At 39.0% G+C, this 22,164-nt stretch overlaps 1 protein-coding gene across 1 annotated transcript in view; it reads left to right on the plus strand.

Moving 5' to 3' along the window:
* The window catches only part of RpLP0 (ribosomal protein LP0), a 75,365-nt gene that overhangs the window by 26,538 nt on the left and 26,663 nt on the right, over window positions 1-22,164 (plus strand). Inside the window, exon 3 of the mRNA XM_067157623.2 lies at window positions 6,845-7,020. Coding sequence (XP_067013724.1) covers window positions 6,845-7,020 — 176 coding nt within the window. The remainder of the gene's footprint in view (window positions 1-6,844; window positions 7,021-22,164) is intronic.

Here is a 22,164-nt window from a genome sequence, read left to right on the forward strand (position 1 = left end):
GTAACAGTGATTTCCAAAGGCTGCACCAATTTATCATGGTTCCACACATTTAACACGTTAACTTCGGGCTGAGATCCTGTGAAAAGCGGAAGTTAATTAACATTTCAAGCAAGTTTAGAAAAAGTACCTTATCTCAAATTTTCCTCAACGGGATGTGCGATCTTAACTTATGTGAAATATAGTCCTTAAAAACGGACACTTCCTTATGTCAGGGGTTCGTTAGAAGAGGGTTTAAATAATTGCTTATGGCGATTTGGCTGGACCTTACGAAAATCTTCGTTAGAAGCGGGAATTCCTTAAGAGTGGGCATGTTAAAACGGTGTTCTACTGTAGCAGGAAGGGACTGGGAATAGTCAAATTGTTTTACTGACTCAGTTGAATGTTTATAACATGGTACCTCTTTTCATCCACCGCTGGTGCTAGTTTCTTCCACCTAGCGGTCAGCATAAAAGAGGAAAGAAAAGCTTCTGAATATCAACGGTCTTATTCTTAAGTAATGACTGCATATTCATAAGCAACAGTTTCATTATTGTAGTGTGCTTTGGACTGTTCTGCTGTGCTAAGAAAAAAAGGCAGTAACTGCATGAAGTTAAAAGTTTAGATGAAAATGTCATATATATTTTTTACTTTACTTTCTACTTTATGGGTGACATTGAACACATTAACTATAAACCAAGGAGGGATCTTTATTTCTGGCATCATTTTTATCAATTTGACAGATACTGCCTTTTTACAAAGTGTTTGTGGAACTTCCCTTTTTTGTTGCATGTTGTAGATGCTGTTTTCCCTTTGTACTCTTAATTTTTAAAAAAATTTAATGAGATGATTTGAGCTTATTAGGTAATTGAATAGCAACATTTTCACACAGAAACTCCAACTAGTGCAAAGTGAATCAAATAACGAATAAAAAGTACAAATAAGCAATGTACAAATGAGGGGTTCAGGTGTAAAACATGGTGACATTTTGGTGTTTTGGAGGTACCGGAAAGACAAACATTTCCAAAAATATAACTTGCACATTTAGAACATCAGCAATTTAATATTAGTCCCACTTATTAATTGAACTTTGCATAAGACACTGCTATTAATATCATACAACTTTTTATTATAATTTTGGGTCCACCTTATTCAAAACATAAAAATTGTTGCGTATATGTAATTACAACATATATTTTTCAATCACTACTAGTTTCGACGCCCCACTGCGTCATCAGCTGATAGAAGTTTGTAGAATAATTGACAATCATATAAGTTTATCAATGTTAAATTCATCACAATTTAAAACCATATTAACTACATGAAACTGTTAAAAATATACCATCTCTAAGCTCATATTTTCAACAAGCAAAAGACTTGCAACTCTTATGGCACAAACTGATAAAAACATATGCAAACCGGTTTGCTCACTTGTGATATAAAGTGGAGTTAAAAAGAACCAATTATAAAATAAAATAGTCTTGAAACACTATGTGCTTAATTTATCGCACATCTTAAAACTTCCTAACATGTAAAAAATAAGCAATAAGTAATACTGTTTAGAAATTATGGACAGGTTCAACACCATATAATCATTTGGAGTATCGAAATGAAATGTTGGTGTTACTTGAACTGCCACAGCATAGCCATCAGTTCCGATTTCTTGAGATCCGTTTTAACTTATATCACTGTTATCACTAAAATTATTTTCGTTATGTTATTTATTCACTAAAAATTTACCTCCACCCCTACTCAAATATTTTTTCACTTCCTTCATTTTATTCAGCTCACTTTCAATATCCGCAGTATTCAATCCTGCCATGTTTACGAACGAAACAGCTGACCCGTGCTCGCAGAAGTTCAAGACCTTAGCTTAGGCACCGTCAAGACAGATTCTCTCTCTCTATTTTATTTCCTAAACCTTGTAGATTGTACTGCATGTTCATAAATGCCTTGAAATGAAAATGTCGTATGGCTTTTAGTGCCGGGATATTCCATGACGGGTTCGGCTCACCAGGTGCAGGTTTTTCTACTTGACTTCCGTAGGCGACCTGCGCGTCGTGATGAGGATGAAATGATGATGAAGACAACACATACACCCAGCCCCCGTGCCATTGGAATTAAGCAATTAAGGTTAAAATGCCCGGCCGTAATCGAACCCGGGACCCTCTGAACTGAAGGCCAGTCCGCTGACCGTTCAGCCGAGTCGGACATAAATGCCTTATAAACACTTCACTGCTGAATAATTACAAACTATTGCATAGATTGCGGATGTGTGCAGATAATGCAGCTGGGCGGGAAAGAGTTACGTGAACCAGGAAAGAGAAAGCCAGTCCTTTGTTTTGGCCAGTAAAATTGTCTAACAAAATATGAACTGCTCTAAATTCCTGTGAAACAAACTGCCTGAAAGTATACTAGAAGTCCACTATAGCAAGTACGGCATATAGCGAGAACTCTGTTGTAACGACAGACAGCTCGCTGTCTGTTTTATGAGGGATAGTGGCCTGTTTTATCAAGTTTTAAAGTGAATTTTTATTTTATAAACTGTTTTTGTTGTGTTTTGTGTTTTAGTCCGTCTTTATTGACTTTTAATTTCGGGAGTCCCATCATCACCATAAGACCAAGTATTCCGTTTTTATTTTCGTAAAATGTACAGATTTTGAATGTGTTTTACGGTTGTACCGATGAGCATTATTGTACGGATTTTGAATATCCGCGCTTGATCTCGCATTCTGCGATCATATCAGATTTGACTTTCGACAGTAGCTGGTAATACGAGATGCAGGGTTTGAAATTCGACCACAGTTGTATCGATAATCCATTTTTTTTATCACCGTGCTTTTGTCACCTGTTCGACCTCAACTGCTATTTCATTCACTGGGATGATGCTAAACAAGTAGCAGGCTGTGATTTTGAAGTAAAGAAATCTGAAAAGTAGTAAGCTGTGATTTATATATAACTGCGTCGTTCTTCATAGCAGCTGTGAAAGGCTTGCTTTGTGTGTGGTTGCAAGTACAGTACGCGGAACTTTTAGTGATACCTGGGCTCCTTTGTGCTGAATCGCGAGATCTTGATTATCTTCCAGATTCGTATTGGCAACCTTTGTAACACAAACTATGAATAGAGTATGCATCACCGTGAGACATCTGGCACACACTTTACGTACTAGTACTGTTGTTTACACAGCAAAGCCAAAATATAGAATTCATGCTAGGAACAAGATTTGCATAGAGGAATGTTATATGTGAGTGACAGTTGTTGGCTTCAGATAATAAAGGTTTAGAAAATTCATATCGATCGAACATACTATCGATTCAATTCTGATTTTAATTTCCATTCAGTTGGCAGTACTCCCGGAACCGGGAGAGCTCCCTCGTTAATCCTCATCCTCGTAAAACCAGGTATCGCTAAAAGTTGCGCGTACTGTAACATTGGTGGTACAGTAGTTCTGAAAGTCGTGGAATTGTGTGTCAAATTTGTGATTTAGTATTTTTAGTGGTGTTGGTAATTCGTTCCATTAAGAAACCATATTACGTCATTTAGGGAGGCATATTCTGCTTAATTTCCTTATTTTATACTATCACAGAAAGTGTTCCCAGTGTTGAGTGAAAAGATGAGCACGGGTCAAGATGTAACTTTGTGTAAGGATTTCATTTCAGGGGTGATCATAACATATTTTTGACTTGTATTAATATGGTTTATAATCTTGCCCCTTGCACTCGTGTTCCATTATGCCTCAACTTTGTGACTCATTCGCGTGTTAAAAATTTTCAGCTTTAGGATCTTCTGGATTTCTCTTTTTGAAAGTTAGCAGGTATGCCTATCTGTGTTGGTGTGACATAAAGCAGATTGTAAAAATAAAGTTAATATGAATGAAATGTTATTTCAAAGGCTATGCCTTATTCCATTTTAATACATTTTAATCTTATTTTTAAATCAGCTTGTAAGAAAATAAGGCATTGCGAATTAAAACCCAATGATTTTAAATTCATAATCATTTTCATCTTTTAATAAATTCTAGTCGTGTACATTTTAATTATTACGCTGTTTCATTTTGTACCATTACGGGACAGTAATCTAGATGTTAGATCTCTTTAATAAACAAGAATCATCTCTCACTTTTACACAGTATTCCAAATTAAATAGTAATGAAACCAGACTCATCCAAATCAAATTTCATTCCAATTCTTATTTTGTTTACAGCAGTTTCCAGAATCAGTTTCACCAACACATTTCCCTGGACCCTCTTTTCGCGACAGCTTCGTCCTAAATAGAAAAGTATACCTATTCAATTCTACAGTTAAGTGCACTATAAAGTCCAGAGCTTTATTTATAAAACATTTGACTTGTAAACAGTTTTTGAGTATGCAAAACCTGTTGCAAATCAAATGTTATGACCCTAATAAATTGGATCACTTGGTGCTCGTTTTGTTCAGAGTGTGAATGTTTTTTTGGCCATATTCTGCTTCACTTAGTGTTTCAAACTTTCACATTCCCTGTATACAGCATTTACATTAATGCTGAGCTTGTCAGGTGTGGAGCAGGTATCAGCCGTGGGAGTTTTGAAACTTAATCCTCAGTGAATATTCTTCTATATATATTATCTGAAACAGGATCAATATTTTTCAAGCAACAGACTGTGACATAATATTCATACAGTATAAGCATTATAAACCTCGCTTGTACATAACCCAGGGGTGCAAAAATGTTCTGAATTGCGGAGCCAGCCCAAGTGTTCAGGTGCCAGTATGATCCCTCCGCCGGGCTGAGTGGCTCAGATGGTTGAGGCGCTGGCCTTCTGAACCCAGCTTGGAATGTTCGATCCTGGCTCAGTCTGGTAGTATTTGAAGGTGCTCAAATACATCAGCCTCGTGTCTGTAGATTTATTGGCACGTAAAAGAACTCCTGCGGGACTACATTGCAGCACCTCGGCGTATCCGTAAACAGTGTAAGTAGTTAGTGTGACGTAAAGCCATTAACATCATTATTATTATTTTGAATCCCACCAACCCGATACCTATAAATAATGGAGATGTGCTACTTAGGGTTGACCTCAGTATATGCAGTATGTTTAGGAGTTGTGAAGAATTGTCATACCAGCCTGGTTTGTCATCACAATCTCGTTTCTTATTTTCTCATATTCGAAGGCTAGGGCAATATTAAACGTGCACTCAGACACGCAATTTATGATTTGCAGGTTAAAGCCCTTCATTTATTAGAACTTCAATAATAATAATAATAATAATAATACATACTACCACGGACATGTAAACACATACCACCACTTCATTATGCTTTTGACTACATGTAACTGAAGTTATTAGTTCTAAATTCTTTCACCAAGGACTTTGCTCCTCTAACGGACAGAGGAATTTTAGCTCCAGATGTTGGAGGGTTGCAGTGTGGTAGTTGAACGAAGGTCGTGGGAAGTGACCGCACAGCATTTAACTTCAAGAGAAATCTTATGAACCAGGCATGCAGTTGATTTGCAGATAAGAGTTAAAATCATACTCTAAACATATGAATTTCCTGATATTACCGAAGGACGGGTGAGTTAGTAATGTGCCATTTAAGTCGGCGACAGGACTTGAGCTGCAGATATCGGAGTTGTGCGGAGGTAGAACAGAGGTCACGGGAGGTGACTGCGCAGCATAAATCTAAAATAGGAATATTGAGACACGTATTTGGGACATGTCACGCTTGTGTTTTAACTGTAAGCAGATTATTTAAACAATGATAATGAAAATGCCAACATTCAACATTAGCTTTGTTGAGTAATAACCCTATCAATTGAAATTGTATGTTGTCAGTCGGCCATGGAGAACAGAAAGAGCAAGAGTTATGCTGGACGAGAAAGTAAAATTTATATGAGAAGCGGGCAATAATCCACTTAAAACTGAAATTAAAATTGCCAGAGATTTAGGAATTGCTTAGACCGTACTTTGCACAGTCATTAGTAAAAAACTCTATTTTAGGCAAATCTTTAAAAATTAGGTGCAAAATCAAGAATGTTTATTAATGATGTTGCAAACCTGATGTATCAAAAGAATGATCAGTACACAAATTAACTTTCATCTCTGAAGAGGGCCGATGACCTCGATATTAGGCCCCTTTAAACAACAAGCAGCATCATCATGTCTGAAGTAATGTCTAATCTTGTTCCTGAGAATAGAGAAAAAAAAATTCTGTAATTGACGCCACTAGCTGGCGAATTAACAAATGTGCAAATTGTCAAAAATTTCGAACTGAAAGATGATGATTACTCATGTCAAATCAATTTTTATATTTAATGATTGGTTTTGTGTGTTAACCTCACAGAATTAGCTGCAAATGTGATACTTTGTCAGAGGTAGACATATAAATAATAAAATCTGGACCAAAACTTTAGAGCTGCGGGTTCCCTGGTTTATCATTTTTCGCTAGTTTGCCATAGTGGGGACAATATCTAAAACTGGTTTGTTAGTAATTCTTAGTTATACAATGACCTTGAGCAACTTGTAAATGTTAATTTTGGTACTAATAATATTAAAGATTTTAAGGATCTAATTGGTGTTGGATAAGGTGGGTCCAGATTGATTTCCTTTCGAGGTCTCCGTATGGTGTCAATGCAGAACTGCGAACGAGATTTATAAACGGCATGGTATTTAGTTATGTACAAACCTGCTCTTCACCTTTATATATGATTAACTCGGGTTGAACTGTAAATACTTATTTTATAAGCTCACTGAATTGTAACTACTAACAATTGTAATAGCCTAAAAGTCAGATCTTGTTTTATGGTGGTTAATAATTCTGTCTAGAGTTATTAAGAGTTTGATATATACTATTGTGAGAGTATTGGAGAAGTAATGCTCGTATTCTCTTTTAGCAACTTTTGGATGACTATCCAAAATGTTTCATTGTGGGCGCAGACAATGTCGGCTCAAAGCAGATGCAACAGATCCGTATGAGCTTGCGAGGTACAGCTGTAGTTCTGATGGGCAAGAACACGATGATGCGCAAGGCTATCCGCGGTCACCTGGAGCGGAATCCAGCTCTTGAGAAGTAAGGACCTTCACTTACCAACATTTCAAAGATGCAAGTAAAGTTTATTTTGTACGAATTAGAGTTTGAGAGTGGCCAGTCAAGATAGACTTCTTTGTTTGCATATCTTAATACCCTGGATTAATACAAGTATGAATTTGTGGGACTTGGCAAAGTCCTCTTTCAAGTTTTCAGAATGCAATTGTCTCAATGACCATTGGACCTCCAGCCAGTGGCATTTGACTTGTAGTGGAACACCTGCTTTTGTTCTTGTCTCAGCTGTTAGTAGCAGCTGTCCTCAATGCTGTTTGCTTGCCATGTGTTTAGACACATTTTAAAAATTCAGGTTTCCTCTGTAAACTGGGTTACTGTTAAGTTCCACTGGCTGCAGATCCAATGGCCTTGGTGACTATATACAACCGTTCTGGTGCTCTCTTTATCTTCCTTCTTCCATTTTTTCTGATACTGACGTACTTCGGTGTTTTCATGTTGGTTCCTCCTTGTTCCCAGTACCTCAGTTGCCTGACCTGTTCCTGTTCTTATTTGCTTTTTGGTTTTTATTTATATTATTTGTTACAAAGACTTAATGCAGCCTCTTTTCATCCACCGCTGGTGCAGTGTCTTCCGCTTAGCGGTCAGCATAAAAGAGGAAAGAAAAGCTTTAGAGTATTGTTTGTCATCTCTTCTTATGCAGATGACGAATATGAAAAAGCAACAGTGTAATATTATTTTTAATATCCTGCGCATTAAGAGCAGAATAATGCATTTTAAGATTTTTGAGTATTTTGTGTTCTGTTATTTCTAGAAATGCGCAACAGTGGGGAAATACGCAAGCTTCTTATGGACCCTGCTTGGTAGCAAACTTGGGACCGTAGTGTTAGTTTGGTCTAAGATATTTCCTATCCATATTTTTAGTTTGTGATAATTTGGTGTAGTACATCCATTGGAATAAGTGAGTTAATGTGCCTAGAGGTTGTTTTTTCCAACAAATTGTTCTGAGCTAGCTCAAAATTTTCTTAATGAACATGCGTGACTCAGAAATGTTTCTGGGTAATATTTTGTTGGGTCACTTCGATGACACTTCTGAGCTTTAACAGTGCCATGTGCTACAAATTAAATTACAAAACTCCTTAACGATAGATGGTTATTAATGTGACATACGTAATCATGTGCTTATTGGTCATATATTGAGCCCGGATTTCCATGCACTATCAAATCTCAAAATCACGCATTCATGCACTGTCATATGGCAAAATATGCACTATAAAAATTCAGTTCCGTTTGAAGCTTTGTGCAACAACTACCTGAATTTCTCCAAACTGTCTTCATTTAAGCTCATCCGTTTTGTCACCACAGACAATGATCTATGTCTCAATAAGTGACAGGTGCATGAATATGTTTGGGACAAAATGAGGTCAGATTGTACGTGTCTTGCATTTTCACCACAATGTTTCTTTTATAAGCTTGATGAATTCAAAATAAGGATTTGGACAGATCACTTTCGTTCAACCTACCTCTAGCTTCTGCAGCTACTTGTCTGTGCGACACATATGAATGTGCTCAATAACTGGTAACGATTGCCTCCTGTGATAAGAAGGCGTGTGACAAGTGAGAGTTCTGGGTAGGAAATTCCTGGACAACAACAGAAGAGGGTTCAGTGCAAAACCAATGTTTGTAAGTTTCTATCTCATTAACACGGTGTCACAGAAGCGTGATACAAGTTTTGTTTTCTTTAACATAGGTGGAAAAATGAGCCATCAGTGAGTAATGCACAATTTAGGGTTCAGTTTATAGCCATGTATAACTGGGACACCTTATTCCTAAGAATTACAGAGATCGATGTAGGGCATTCCAGCTTACGTCAATGTTTACTCAAGCAGCGGATAAGAAAGTGCTTGGTTAATTGGATTATAGAACCTCTGCCATATCTAACTTTGGTTATCTCATAGGATAGCAGGAATACATTCTCTGTCTCTCGGTAATAGACATACTGTGTAACGTGGAAAAATGATCCCGAATTCTGCAAACCAGCATTCATAAAGGCGGGATTCCACTGAGGCAACATTTGGGCGACGTGGAGCATGTGACAGTGACGCATGCTGCAGTCAGCCTTCAATTGAGGAAACACGGCTCGGCATGTAGCATGCGGCTGTGTGGCATGAGACATGTTGCAATCTGTCGAACACTCTCTGGTGCCGCATGCCTCAAAAATGTGCTTGTTGAACAGTGTTGCCCGCGATCTGACAGTGTGTGGATCGGTGCTACAATTTCCGTGCATCAAGATGGAGTGGGCTATTGAAAAAACTGAATTTGAGGATTACCACAATGCTCCAGAATTGTGGAATGTAACTTTGAGTGACTATAAAAACAATAGTATTAAGATGGATACGTTGAAACGGCTCTCAGATAAATATAATTGCAGTGTCCAGGAACTGAAGAAGAAAAAAAATTGCGTACAGCTTTCCACCGGGAGCACAAAAGAATTCAGAAAATGAAAACGAGCGGTGCTTCTCTATTGAGAGGAAAAATATGGTTCGGGTATAATCTACTTACCTTCCTTCTTGACATCGATGCTCCGAGGAAAACTACTTCAACGTCAGGTGTCATTGGGGAACGTGAGGTGAGTCGATTTTAAGCCACCGTTTTCCTTTAATAAATAGTTAACTGATTATGAACTTTTGTAAGTAAGATTGTGATTTATTGAAAGTCTGGTTTTCTGGTTGTTAGTAACGGAACAGTTTGCACTAGAAAAAAAATTAAGAGATAACAATGAAAATATATTTTGACATCATACTAGTACTAATGATGATGATGATGATAATATAATATTCTGCGTATCAGTACCGTATGACATTTTCATCCCTGTAGATTTTTCATAAATACGTCGTTTAATAGCATAACAACAAATGTTTCTCCTTTGTACACTGTTAACACACAACAATAATTTACTTGTCATTTAGAAATCCATTCGCCACTACTCTAATTGCGCAAAGTCTTCCAACACTCTTTCACTACAATCTTTTTCTTCCTCACTGTGTCTACTTCTAGTGTCACAGTTCATTTTCATCATATAAGTTTATTAGAAATATGAACGGTAAGGGGGTAAAATAATCGGAATATGGTTAGGATATTGTACTTTAAACTAATATATTTTGATAATGATTAAATTACAATGTACAAGAAGCTTCTAAAACTTCCCGTACCTCTAAGCATACCGATCCTGCCATGGTACGCAGCCTTCATCTGACATAAAGTACTCCATAAACTCATCCCTAATGGCTTTCGCTTCTTGAGAATTCCGACGTGGTTTGTTTCCCAGAGGCTCCATACCTGTATCAGCTTGGATCGCTCCGCGCCATGATCCAGGAATGATATTACCATCTTGGGTGTCGGTGTCAAATGTCCCCGGAGGCAAATAAAGAGATCTTGAAGTAGGACGTTTTCTGAGAAAGTTGTGTAGATAAATACATGTGGTAGTTACAGTCACTGCATTTTCTACACTAATCTCCATAGGCTTTCTAAATACTCGGAAAACACTGGCCAGCAATCCGAAGCAGTTTTCTACGATTCAGCGAGCACGTGAATGTCGGTAATTGTAGATTATATGGGGCGAGCCTTTGTCGTGACAACCAGAGTATGGTTTCATAATGTGCTCTTGTAAGGGAAATGCATCATCCGCCACAAGAACATAAGGCGATGCTATTTCTCTTCCTGAAAGAGGTTCTGGAGCTGGGAGAGAAAATTTTTGTGATAAATCCTTGTAAAATCCGGTTTCCCGGAATACTCCACTGTCCGAAATCCTTCCTCGACATCCAATATTAGCGTGCAGGAAGCAATATGTTGCGTCAGCGACTGCCATCAACACGATGCTGAAAGTTCCCTTGTAATTAAAAAATTGACTACCACTTCCTTTCGGACACTTCACCAATACGTTTTCCGTCACGCGCCAATGCAGTGAGGATAATTCCATGAAGTCTCAAAATCTTGTGATACTCTTCCCCACTCTTCTTGTTTGTTTGGAACCTGAGGACAATAATTTTGTTATTAGCAAAGTATGTTGAGTACTCAGCCTGAAAGCTGATTGAATCCTCAACAGCTCTACCTTAAGCTGCCATTGCTGGCATAGGTATCGCTGAAGAGGTTTACAAGGGAAATGAGGAGTGAGGTAGTTTCCTGTTGCTTTCCTCACCGAGCCAGCCGTTGCTATTACACATCAGTTAGCTGTGCCCACAGACATGTAGCACCAAACGACCCTATGTGCAACATTTTCACACCATTCGTATCAGGGACTGGTTGCTTAAGGAATGATGTTACTAATGTTGTTCATACCTGTCACTTTCTTATTAGTATTATTTAATTGTTGCATAGACTTAATTTATTCATATTACATCTTTACCTGCAAGCTACAATGATTTGTTACTCTTTATTTAAGGAGGAGACTTTGGAAACTGAAGATTTACTCCACGCTGCAACTCCAGACTCTGCAGAAATCTCAGTGGATGATCCATCAAATCAGATTTTAGAAAACATGGACAGTAATCAGCATCCTGCTGAGGAAATTGGACTTGGAGACAAGAATCGTGGAAAGGGCAAGAAAAGGAAATGCAAGAGTCGAAGAAGCTTATAGTATTTTGAAGTCTTCCATTAACGAGAGATGAGTTCGCAGTGTATGGAGAATATGTGGCAAATGAGCTGAGAAAAGTATCTCCAAGAGCACAAGTTCTAGCAAAGCACAGGATTAATAACATTTTATTCGAAGCCTCAATTGGCAACTACAACTTTGTCTCCAAGCTGCACTAGAAATTTTATCGATACCCTACCCTCAAATAATAGTAGTTACGGGTCACCGTCAACTACATCAAATTCTACACTTCAGTCTCCTCTGGCGCTTGTATGTTCACCTCAGGAGCATGCTTCTGTCTCGTTCCCATCCACGAGATTTCACAACTACAGTGCGATGACAACACTGCTGTCAGCCAAGCAGATTTCGTGGAATTACTTTCTCCACAATTTGAAAGTTAAATAATGGTGTTATAAATGAACATATAGAACAAAATGACTCGGTTACTCCAGAATATTATGGGTTATTATAAATGTGACTATTGTAAAACCCAGTTTATAATTTAATGCCCATTCGGGCGAACCTTTCTTTTTAATAAATTTATATGTTTTATATGACCAGATCCTGCTTATTTTTCTTTGGGTTGTGTTATTCATTTTACTCTTTAACTGGTGATGTGAGCTGTTGTTAATGTGACCTTGTCTTTCTCAACACATTTCACACCTTCAGTCAGGAATATTCAGTTGCGGAATGATAGGTTTTTTTTTTTCCCCCCTATATGCTTTAAGTCGCACCGACACAGATAGGTCTTATGGCGACGATGGGATAGGAAAGGCCTAGGAAGCGGCCGTGGCCTTAACTAAAGTACAGTCCCGGCATTTGCCTAGTGTGAAAATGGGAAACCACGGGAAACCATCATCAGGGCTGCTGACAGTTGGGCTCAAACCCACTATCTCCCAATTACTGGATACTGGCCGCACTTAAGCGACTACAGCTATCGAGCTCTGTATGATAGGTTTCAAAGTGCATTGCACGTTCTCATTTATAGGACTATTTCTGTTTGCGCTAGTTATTTTCTTGTTCTTTGGATTATAGGGAATCAGTGAAAAGTGATTTATGGTGTTTGCGGTGTATCTGTACAATTTAAATGACAACGGGTAATGTGAAATTTATGAGAATGTCTGCACTCTGTGAGTAAAATATATATTACCATAATATCATATTTGCATTAGTATATCCTACGTATATTATATTGCGAAAGATTATTAAATCCTGAAAAAAAAAATGAAAACCTACAACCTGTTTTCCAGTCATTGACCGGGTCAGGGATGTTATGAAGCCGATGTAGGCTATTAGTACGATGGGGTCGCCACTATCAAAGTGATTTTTTATTAATGAATGATAGATGCTATGAAATGAGGATGGAGAGTGTTGCTGGAATGAAAGATGACAGGGAAAACTGGAGTACCTGGAGAAAAACCTGTCCCGCCTCCACTTTGTCCAGCACAAATCTCGTATAGAGTGACCAGGATTTGAACCACGGTATCCAGCGGTGAGAGGCCGACGCGCTGCCGTCTGAGCCACAGCGGCCCCTATTAAATCCTGAATCAGATAAAATATAGTACTTGTATAAAATGTCCAATGTTTCTTATTGAACTGTTTGTCTGGAGACTCGAAAACTTAACATCACCAATTATGTTCTGAATTCCGTACGTATCCACGTAAAGGTTTCAAACAGGAAAACAATTCTAAGTTTTGTGATTGTCCAAGATACGTGTGATTGATGTGTTATCGTAAACTGGGGTAACATTGTGACGTGTCGTCCCAAAACTCACGAATTCCAGGAAGAGGATTAGTAAGAACAGGTTTATCTACCTGGGCCAGTCTCAAAACTCACGAGCAGGGCCAGTTCTTCCTTGAATGGATAAATGTCCACCCTGTTAGTGATGGGATAATGGGATACTTTAAATAATTGAATAACTTCCATCCGATTATTTAAATAATCAAATGAGTATCAAATAGAATTCAGTTATATCGCACAGAATAATCGGATGCGTCATGTAATTTTTTTTCGGTTTAAGTGTGTCGGGTAGACAATCTATTGAAATAAACGAGTAGATGACCTTTTACGAAACATAAAAGTAAGCCTTTTTTAAAAATGAATCTCCAAGTGTTGAAACTAAATGGGTGAATTAACTGTCTTGATCTTTAATATTTCTAAATAAAATTCCTTATTCAAGTAAATGCCGCCTTCTGGCCGCATATTGGAACTAAGCCCCAGTACTACTAACTGACAGTTTATTTTAACTAGCAGCGGTCAATAGACCCACCTTTAATTGTATGTCGTCCGGCTGCATGCATAAATGGTTACCATGCTGGTCTTTCGTCCAGGGGATCTCAGGTTCGATTTCCGATCGGGTCGGAGATTTTAACTTTCATTAGTTAATTCCTATGGCTCTGGTACTGGGTGTTCGTGCCATCTTCAGCATTAGACTTCATCTAAGATCGGACTTCATCCTCACAGACGTGCAGGTCACCTGTACGGCGTCAACTCTAAAGACCTGCACCAGACCTCCCCGGAGGCGACATGTCATTATTATAAATTTATGTGAAAGGGTAAATGTTAGTTTTAAGACAACAGCAAAATATTTTAATAATAATAATAATAATACACGTCGGTCTCTTTCATTCACCAGCCATTATTAGAATGTTTACTTTAGATACCAGTTTGTAGTCGTGAGTTTTGATACTATTTGTAACTAATTTTAGCCCTTGAGTTTTGAAACTCGTGAGTCTTGAGACGTAACCACATTGTGACACGCTAGAATCCTCCAGAATCCGATATGTCGGCTTAGAATTTTGCCAAAGAAGGGTTGTAACTTGAATTATGTAACACTGCAAGTTACTAGTGGACTATGAAGTAAACAGTTTTGTTTATGACTTCTTATACTTTTCACGAATTTTCTCCATTCTGGCACAGTTAACCCAATTAACGGCACATTTTATTACGAAATTAAAACGGGAAAAATAAATATTATAATTTATTTATTTATTTCGTGTCAGAGTGTTGAGAAACTTAAAAATATAAATAAGGTATTATATACAAATAAAACAGAATACATTTTATGTCACAAAACATGTTTCACACAATGTCTGCCCAGAAATGGGCAACAGAAATTCCCTCTTCAGTGGCTTGAATCAAGTCTTGAAGTGTACAACGAACAGGGCAGGACTGACAGTCATACAGGTGTTGGGTAGTTTGTTGCTCCCCACAATCGCAAAAGTCTGACTGATCTTTCAGATAACCCCATTTTTTAAGGTTATCCTTGGATTTACCTACTCCACTCCTCAAACGATTAAGTGCCTTCCAGGTTGTCCATTCCAAATGATGACCAGGGGGTGGAGATTCAGAAGGCCCCTTCCAATCAGAAAGATGCTCCATTTTTGTTCGCCACATATCACAACGTGCTGTTCTTGCTGGTTTATCCAGAGCCTTGGAGACATTGAGGAAACTTTTCCTGGACTTCAGTCTTCTGGGTGGAGGTCGATGTCCAAATAACGGGTGGTTGCTTGTGAGATCGACCTTCGACCTCTCTTGCCTTGCAAACACTTCTCGCCGAATGTCTGGAGGAGAAATACCAGCCAAGCAGTAGAGTTTGTCAGTGGGAGTAGGTTTCAGACACCCAGTTACTATTCTACATGTTTCATTAAGGGCTGCATCCACCCGCTTCGTATGGGCTGACCTAAACCATACAGGACACGCATACTCAGCTGCAGAAAAACTCAGAGCAAGAGCTGAGGTTCTTAACAAAGTTGGATGGGCTCCCCATTTGCTTGAGCCAAGTTTACGGAGGATGTTATTTCGGGCTGAGATTTTCTGTCCAGAATTAACACAGTGTTTCTTGTATGTTAAGGTCCAGTCTGAAGTGGCACCCAGGTACCTAGGTGTAAAACAATGCTCCAGTTGCTTACCCTCCCACGTCACGCACAGCTGTCTAGTAGCTTCTCGATTTCGAAGATGAAATGCACACACCTGGGTCTTAGTCGGGTTTTGCAGTAGCCGGTTCTTCTGATAGTACACTGAAAGTTCCTTAAGTGCATTTGAGAGCTGCATTTCAGTGGTTTGAAAGTCGTCGCACTGGACAGGTAAAGCGAGGTCATCGGCATAAATGAAGCTTCTTGTATAGGAAGGCCTTGGCTGGTCATTTGTGTAGATATTAAAGAGGATTGGCGAGAGGACACTGCCCTGAGGAAGTCCGTTCCGTTGGTCCCTCCACCTACTGCGCTTTCCTTGAAACTCAACAAAGAACCGGCGATTCTGCAGGAGAGTTTCAACAATCTTCGTGAAACCATAAGTCTCTGGTGACGTTATAGAGCTTGGTGATCAAATTTCAATGGTGCACTGTGTCGTATGCTGCTGTAAGGTCCACAAATACCACACCTGTGATTTTACGTCTCAAACCCATCCTCTATGTGCTGAGTTAAATTGAGCACCTGTGAAGTGCAGTTCCTTCCAGATCTAAAGCCCGCCTGTTCTGGAATAAGAAGGTGATCTACTTTAGATGTGAGGCGCTCAAGTAGGATCGTCTCAAATATCTTATATAGGTGACAAAGTAATGATATTTGCCTGTAGCTCTTAGGATGTAACGGATCCTTACCTGGCTTCAAAATAGCTATCACTCTAGACTTCCTCCATACCTTAGGTATCTGTTTACTCTGCAGGCAATTGTTTAGAAAATCAACAACCCACTTCCTTGCTCTGGAACCAAAATGTTTTATTTGTTCCACTCTCATATCATCCAGACCTGTGGCCTTGCCATTTTTGGATTTGTTTATGGCTTTCTCTAATTCCTCTAGGGTGATATTATTAGTGAGGTCGCTAGACTCCTTATCTATTTGGCGTTCTATTTTAACTCTATTCATATAATCCCCTATTTTTCCATTGAGAAAAAAGTTGATGAGCAATGGCATCTGGGGACAAATTGACGTGTACAGGGGCTTTTGTGAAGTCATTATTAAGCCTCTTTAAAAGTCGCCAGGCTTTTTGACTACTTTTAGACATGTCCAGCTCTTCAAGGGTAGATATCCAACGACTTAGTTTATCTTCCGCTAACATTGTTGTCAACTCTAGACCTTTCTGCACAGTCTCTTCGCCAAAGGGATTCGTCTCAAATAGATCAATGTATTCAGCCATCAGAGCTGAGGAATGTTGAGTCCAGGAACATAATTCATTCGACAACCTCTGGGAATTGACTGTCTGGAGCTCTTGTTCACTGCATCTACAAACAGATCGTAGTCAGTCATAGAAATACCTATATCAGATACAGCATCTTCCAGATATGCAGTAAACTTGTTCCAGTCTGCTTTCTTAAAATTATATCGCCTGCGAAAAGGTACGCTCATAGGACTTACCGCAGCAAATACCTGACACATGATGGGTCTATGCTGTGTGTGTGGTATTGGGGTGCCGATGTTCTTTATACACTGCTGAGCAATTCCTTCGCTAACAAAGATTAGATCAGGGTTCTTACAGGTAATTATCTTAAATGTACTTACCTTTATGAAGTCTTTCAAGGCACTTATTAAAGCCGTGCACACCTCCGGAATGATTCGTGAGATGCTAGGTTCAGAAACTTGAAACACATCAGGGAAGTATAGCTGTCACCAGTAGCCAAAAATCGAAGGGTAAGCAACAGTCTAACTTTCGGCGGTATCGCCTCTCGAAAATTGGTATCGGGCTTTGCAATGATCGGTCCAACCTTCTCTAACAAAAATTCAAAATCTTCCTGGCTCATCCGTGTAAAATTTTTGAAATGCGCTTTGTCGTCAGCCAACAGCTTCTGAAATAATTCATGCTGTACTTGATTTGATCGAACGAATAGTTCTCGCCTCCACCACCGGGGCCGTTTTCTCCTACGACCGTGCTGAATAACAATGTACGCTGCTGCCGTAATAGTCTGCAAAGACATCCTTCTCGGTCAACGTCGGGTGAGAAACTGTTGCCTTGGTTGAATAACGTTTGTAGCTGGCAACACGTCTGCACAAGTGACTCATGCTACACCCGGCAACATGTGGCATCCCTCACTTTTCTGCCGCACTGATAACAAGCCACATGCTACAAATAGCAACATTTGTTGCCTGTCGCATGCTCCATGTCGCCCAAATGTTGTCTCAGTGGAATCCCGCCTTAAAAGGCACTGTCATGCAGGTTAACATATATATGCACCAAACTAAGAAGTCATATTATGCAATATAAACGTCCAAGTTTTCGCTATTAAATCCAAAACATGCAAACATACAGGGAAGAAAAATGGTTATTTGGAATCGGTAAGCCTTAAAATGAATATTTGCAAAGTTTGAGAACTGTAAGCAGCTTATTTATGCATGTCCAGAACTTGCAGCCCCTGGGCTTGACTGAAAATTGCTAGAATCTGTTCCGAAATGGATCTGAATTTCTGGAACACCTTGAATTCAAAACTCTGTTCAGAACCGGTTCTGGATTTGTTATAACAGGATGTGTGCTACTGCATGTGTCGGCAGTTCAAAAAAAGGTTCTCGATGCTTATTGGAACAAACCCCTAGTCTGGCCCTAAATAAAATTACAAACTACCTACCATTTTTCTGTATCACCATCTGGTGGCATAATGGAAAACCCTGGTTTGTAAATGGTCTGCATTAGCATCTTAATATTTTGTCTTGAAATGATCATCATGGAATGGGGTGATAATGAAAGAAAATTGTATTGCAGTCTATGGCTGGTTTCTGGAATGACAGTTATGTGTAGATGCGTAGTTATCAGTGACTTAACATGGCGATACATTTAAAACGAGTTTACGAAACAGTTACCAGCTTTTTCACAGTTATCTGCGCAACAACTGGTAACTGCAGCTATACTGAGTCAACTCTTAAGACCTAAGCGGTCCCTTTGATGTTAGCCAGACTTCTGGTCAGTGAAGAGGCTTCTGCAGCGGTAAATAGTTTGTATGTTTGTTGCTTGTTGCTGCAGTCAGGAGCTTCTATCAGGTTGGTTAGATATGCTGGTGAACTGACTTGACCAATTTAAAAATTTTGCGCTGTAAAAATATGGAAAATATTTCACAAGTGGCATGTTATTCGGGTTCATTACCAACTCTTACATTTCGTACATAGATGGCTGTGAATACCGTATTTACTCACTTATTAGACTCCTTTTTTCCCCCTACTTTTACAGCCAAACATAGTGAAGGGGGGGTCCAATATGCGATAACCTCAAAATTTTGCGCAGCGAACACACGACTTCTAGATAATTAAGAGCTATAAATTGTACGTGTAAACATTCTATATGTACTATTACTTAACAAATCTAGAATGTATTTAAGTTATACTGGCTATTTTCGTCGGAAGGCAGTATTTCTAAACGTAAAAAGACAAAACAGTAAACAAGACTTTTAGGCCTACGGTACGTATAAAAGTCTGTTTCAGATACTCATATCACGTCATTTATTACATCTCATTAATAGTTCTGGTGAGGCTGACATCAGAAAGGGCATACGGCCGTAAAAACTTTCTACGAAGATTCGTCTCGCTTCATACTCGATCCCGTAGAAGAAAGGGATAAGGGTATCATATTATCATAATTAAATATCAATACAATAGAACTTAATGGCCAGTCATTCGTCTCTGTCAGTCAGCAGTAGGCCTAGTACACAGTAAACCTGATCACTGCTTTCGTTCACCGCCGGTGCTTTCATTTGAATTACCGCCTTGTGCCGCCAACTTCCCTGCCTTGCTACCAGCGTGTCGGCATTCTAAGTGACGTCATCTTCTCTGCTATCTCTCTCCAGTCGCGTCAGCCATGCTTCTTTCTCTTTGAGCTATGCACTGCAATCCAGAGCATACGAGGTCCTGTCTTTTTGAACCTTTTAAAAATAATTTTGTTCCTGACCATAGAGTCTAAACAGTGTAAATCTATTCCCTGTTCGTGTATATGTAGCAGAAGCCACTCCTTCCGAATAAAGCCGTGCTTGTAGAAGGCATGCCAAACCATCAGCTGATAACTAGCGTATGTTAAGAGTTGTACTTCTGAATGTAATACATAGGAACTGGAAACAATTCTTTTGATAACTGTGGCTGTTGAAACACAGGCCCATATGTTTAAGTTCGTCTCATGCTTGTCCTCTACATTTATCACATCAGGATTTGTGCAAACAGCTGTCCATGAGATAAGACAGACCACATTGTTTAGGTTAGGGATATTATCGCCCTGGTAGTGCCAAAAGTTCGACGGAAAAAATAAATAACAGGAAAATATACCGCATTTATGGATATCTACAGGTGTGGCGGTAATGCGTTTTGTTATCATAATGTTTAATTTTGTATGTTTGTTGTCTCTCTTTCTTATTAACGCATACCCTAGTATGTTTTATTTGGCATCTACGAAAATCTTTTAAAAGTACGTGGGGACATAAAATTATTATTTGTTAGGTACGTTGGCGAGTAAAACAATTGTTTTAATTTTATAGCTTTTATCATGTTTTAAACTTGCTTCTCTCCTAATATATACCTATACTGGCCCGAGTTATGAGATATTAAACGACCACTTTATTATCTCGCCTGCTGTATAAATAACTGCGAATATTTCTCAACTAAAGTAAACTCGTTTCCTCATCCCGAGGTGGTGCAGCTCTTTTTAGACATGTACCGCTTTTACCACATATCAACCTTCCTGCCATTCGTAAATCTCTGGCTGTACGGTGCCGGGAATCAAAGTCAGACCCCTGAAAACAGCAATTAATTGTGCTAACCATTGCGCTGGCGGACATTATTAACCTGCTGAGTGCTACGCCCGCCTATAGATTGGCTGATGCGGCCGGTCCACCAGTGCTACGCCCGTCTATAGACGGTGCATGAGAATTTTAATTTTTTTGAGTTTCCCAGTTCACTTTCGAGTGCAAATTTGAACTGCGGCATGTTCTGCCATCTGTTGGGCATTATGTAGGCCTAACTGATCAGAGATTATAGCTTCGGGAAGTAACTTACAGAGCTTTTTGTAGACGTCTATTGAGTTCATCTGGGATGTAAACAAACATGGCGGAACAATAATTTATTTGCTCTTGCAGCGATGTTATTTCAGATCACAGAATCTTTCAGTTATTAACCAGAGCGGAAAGTGATGATGGAGATGATCATTTTAAGGAATTGTTAAGCAATTTTGAAAGTGAGAGTGATAGTGCCAAAAATATTGTATGTGGAAGGGAAACAGAGCCTCCTTCTAAACAAAAGAAGAAAAACACACTGAGTACAAAAGCTGTTTTATCGCTAATTTCGTGGCGGATGGATTACTTTTCTTCACCTGAGTTTCAGGTAACTGTGACAGGCTCTGAGGGCCAAGTAGTGTTTGATGACAACCCGAAAATCATTGATTTTTTAGCAACGTTTGTGCCAGTGGAGTTGGTGCAGATAGTTGAACAAATCGGCATCACAAACAACCAGTAGAAAACATTTAACTATCACCACATTCCAGGTTTGGAAAGTATTTTAAAATATCAACTTATATACTTCTAAGGAGTTATATGTATTAGTTGCCTACAGATTTTAGGAAATATTATTTTGGGCTCTTTACTTTGCATAAAGATAATGCATGCATGGGCACATAAGTGTAATTTTGTTTGCTCTCAAAATAATATTGAACGTAAGTGTAGGATTTTCCATATGCATTTAGATTTGTAAACAGCCAACATTTATAAACATTTTAAGCTAATCCTCCCACTGATAAGTTAAAAATTGAGGCTTCTACAACTTTTCTTGCATGCAAATGAAAAAACTCAGCACTGAGGTACCAAACAGTCGAGTGGTAACTCAGCACTTAAAAGGTTAACAAGACAGGCATGACTAATGCATGCTTGCAATGCGTGGGTTGGGCACGAAGGTAGGCCTATTCATCTATTTGTGCGACGTCATCAGAGTTGCGGTAGACCTACGCTACAGAGGTGGACATTTCTTAACTACGAAACACAGAAGTACCGCATGGATTCAACGCGTTTTCGTTGCGTAGGTCGTACGGATGAAACTATTCACAAATTTGTGCGATGTCATCAGAGCTGCAATAAGACTTGTATCCGCTTCGAAGGAATTACGTTGGGGAGTCTTATAGGCGAGATTTTTTCATTTTCTTCGTCTCGAAAAAAAGCCGGGGGGGGGGGGGCTAATACTCAAGTAAATACGGTAGTTCCTGTTCTTGGTGGTGTATGTAGCAAAATAATTATTTAACGTGAGTTTGATATCGTATTGCATTGTGTACTTTTAAGCTTAGTTCAGGTTTATTCCATTGCTGTTTAGTTTGCATGATTTTTACAGAGTTGATGGATCCAAGAACACTCTGGCAGTGTTGACTGCAATAGCATGCTCAGTATTCATAATGGCTGCCAGCCACGAGCAACGCGTGGGTGATGCTGCAACGCTCGAGTCACAAGTGAAATACTTTAAGAAGAAAATAAAAGTGGGGGGAGCAACTAAGTAGGATATCTAAACAAATTGCGATGAGTATTTACAGTAGCCTAGGAGATGCGAATCCGCTGTGGACTGTGGAAAAAGTAGTGAAAAAACTGTGCAGCTGATGGACGTTT

This window comes from Anabrus simplex, chromosome 14 (genome assembly GCF_040414725.1).
Source record: "Anabrus simplex isolate iqAnaSimp1 chromosome 14, ASM4041472v1, whole genome shotgun sequence".
Taxonomy (NCBI): domain Eukaryota; kingdom Metazoa; phylum Arthropoda; class Insecta; order Orthoptera; family Tettigoniidae; genus Anabrus; species Anabrus simplex.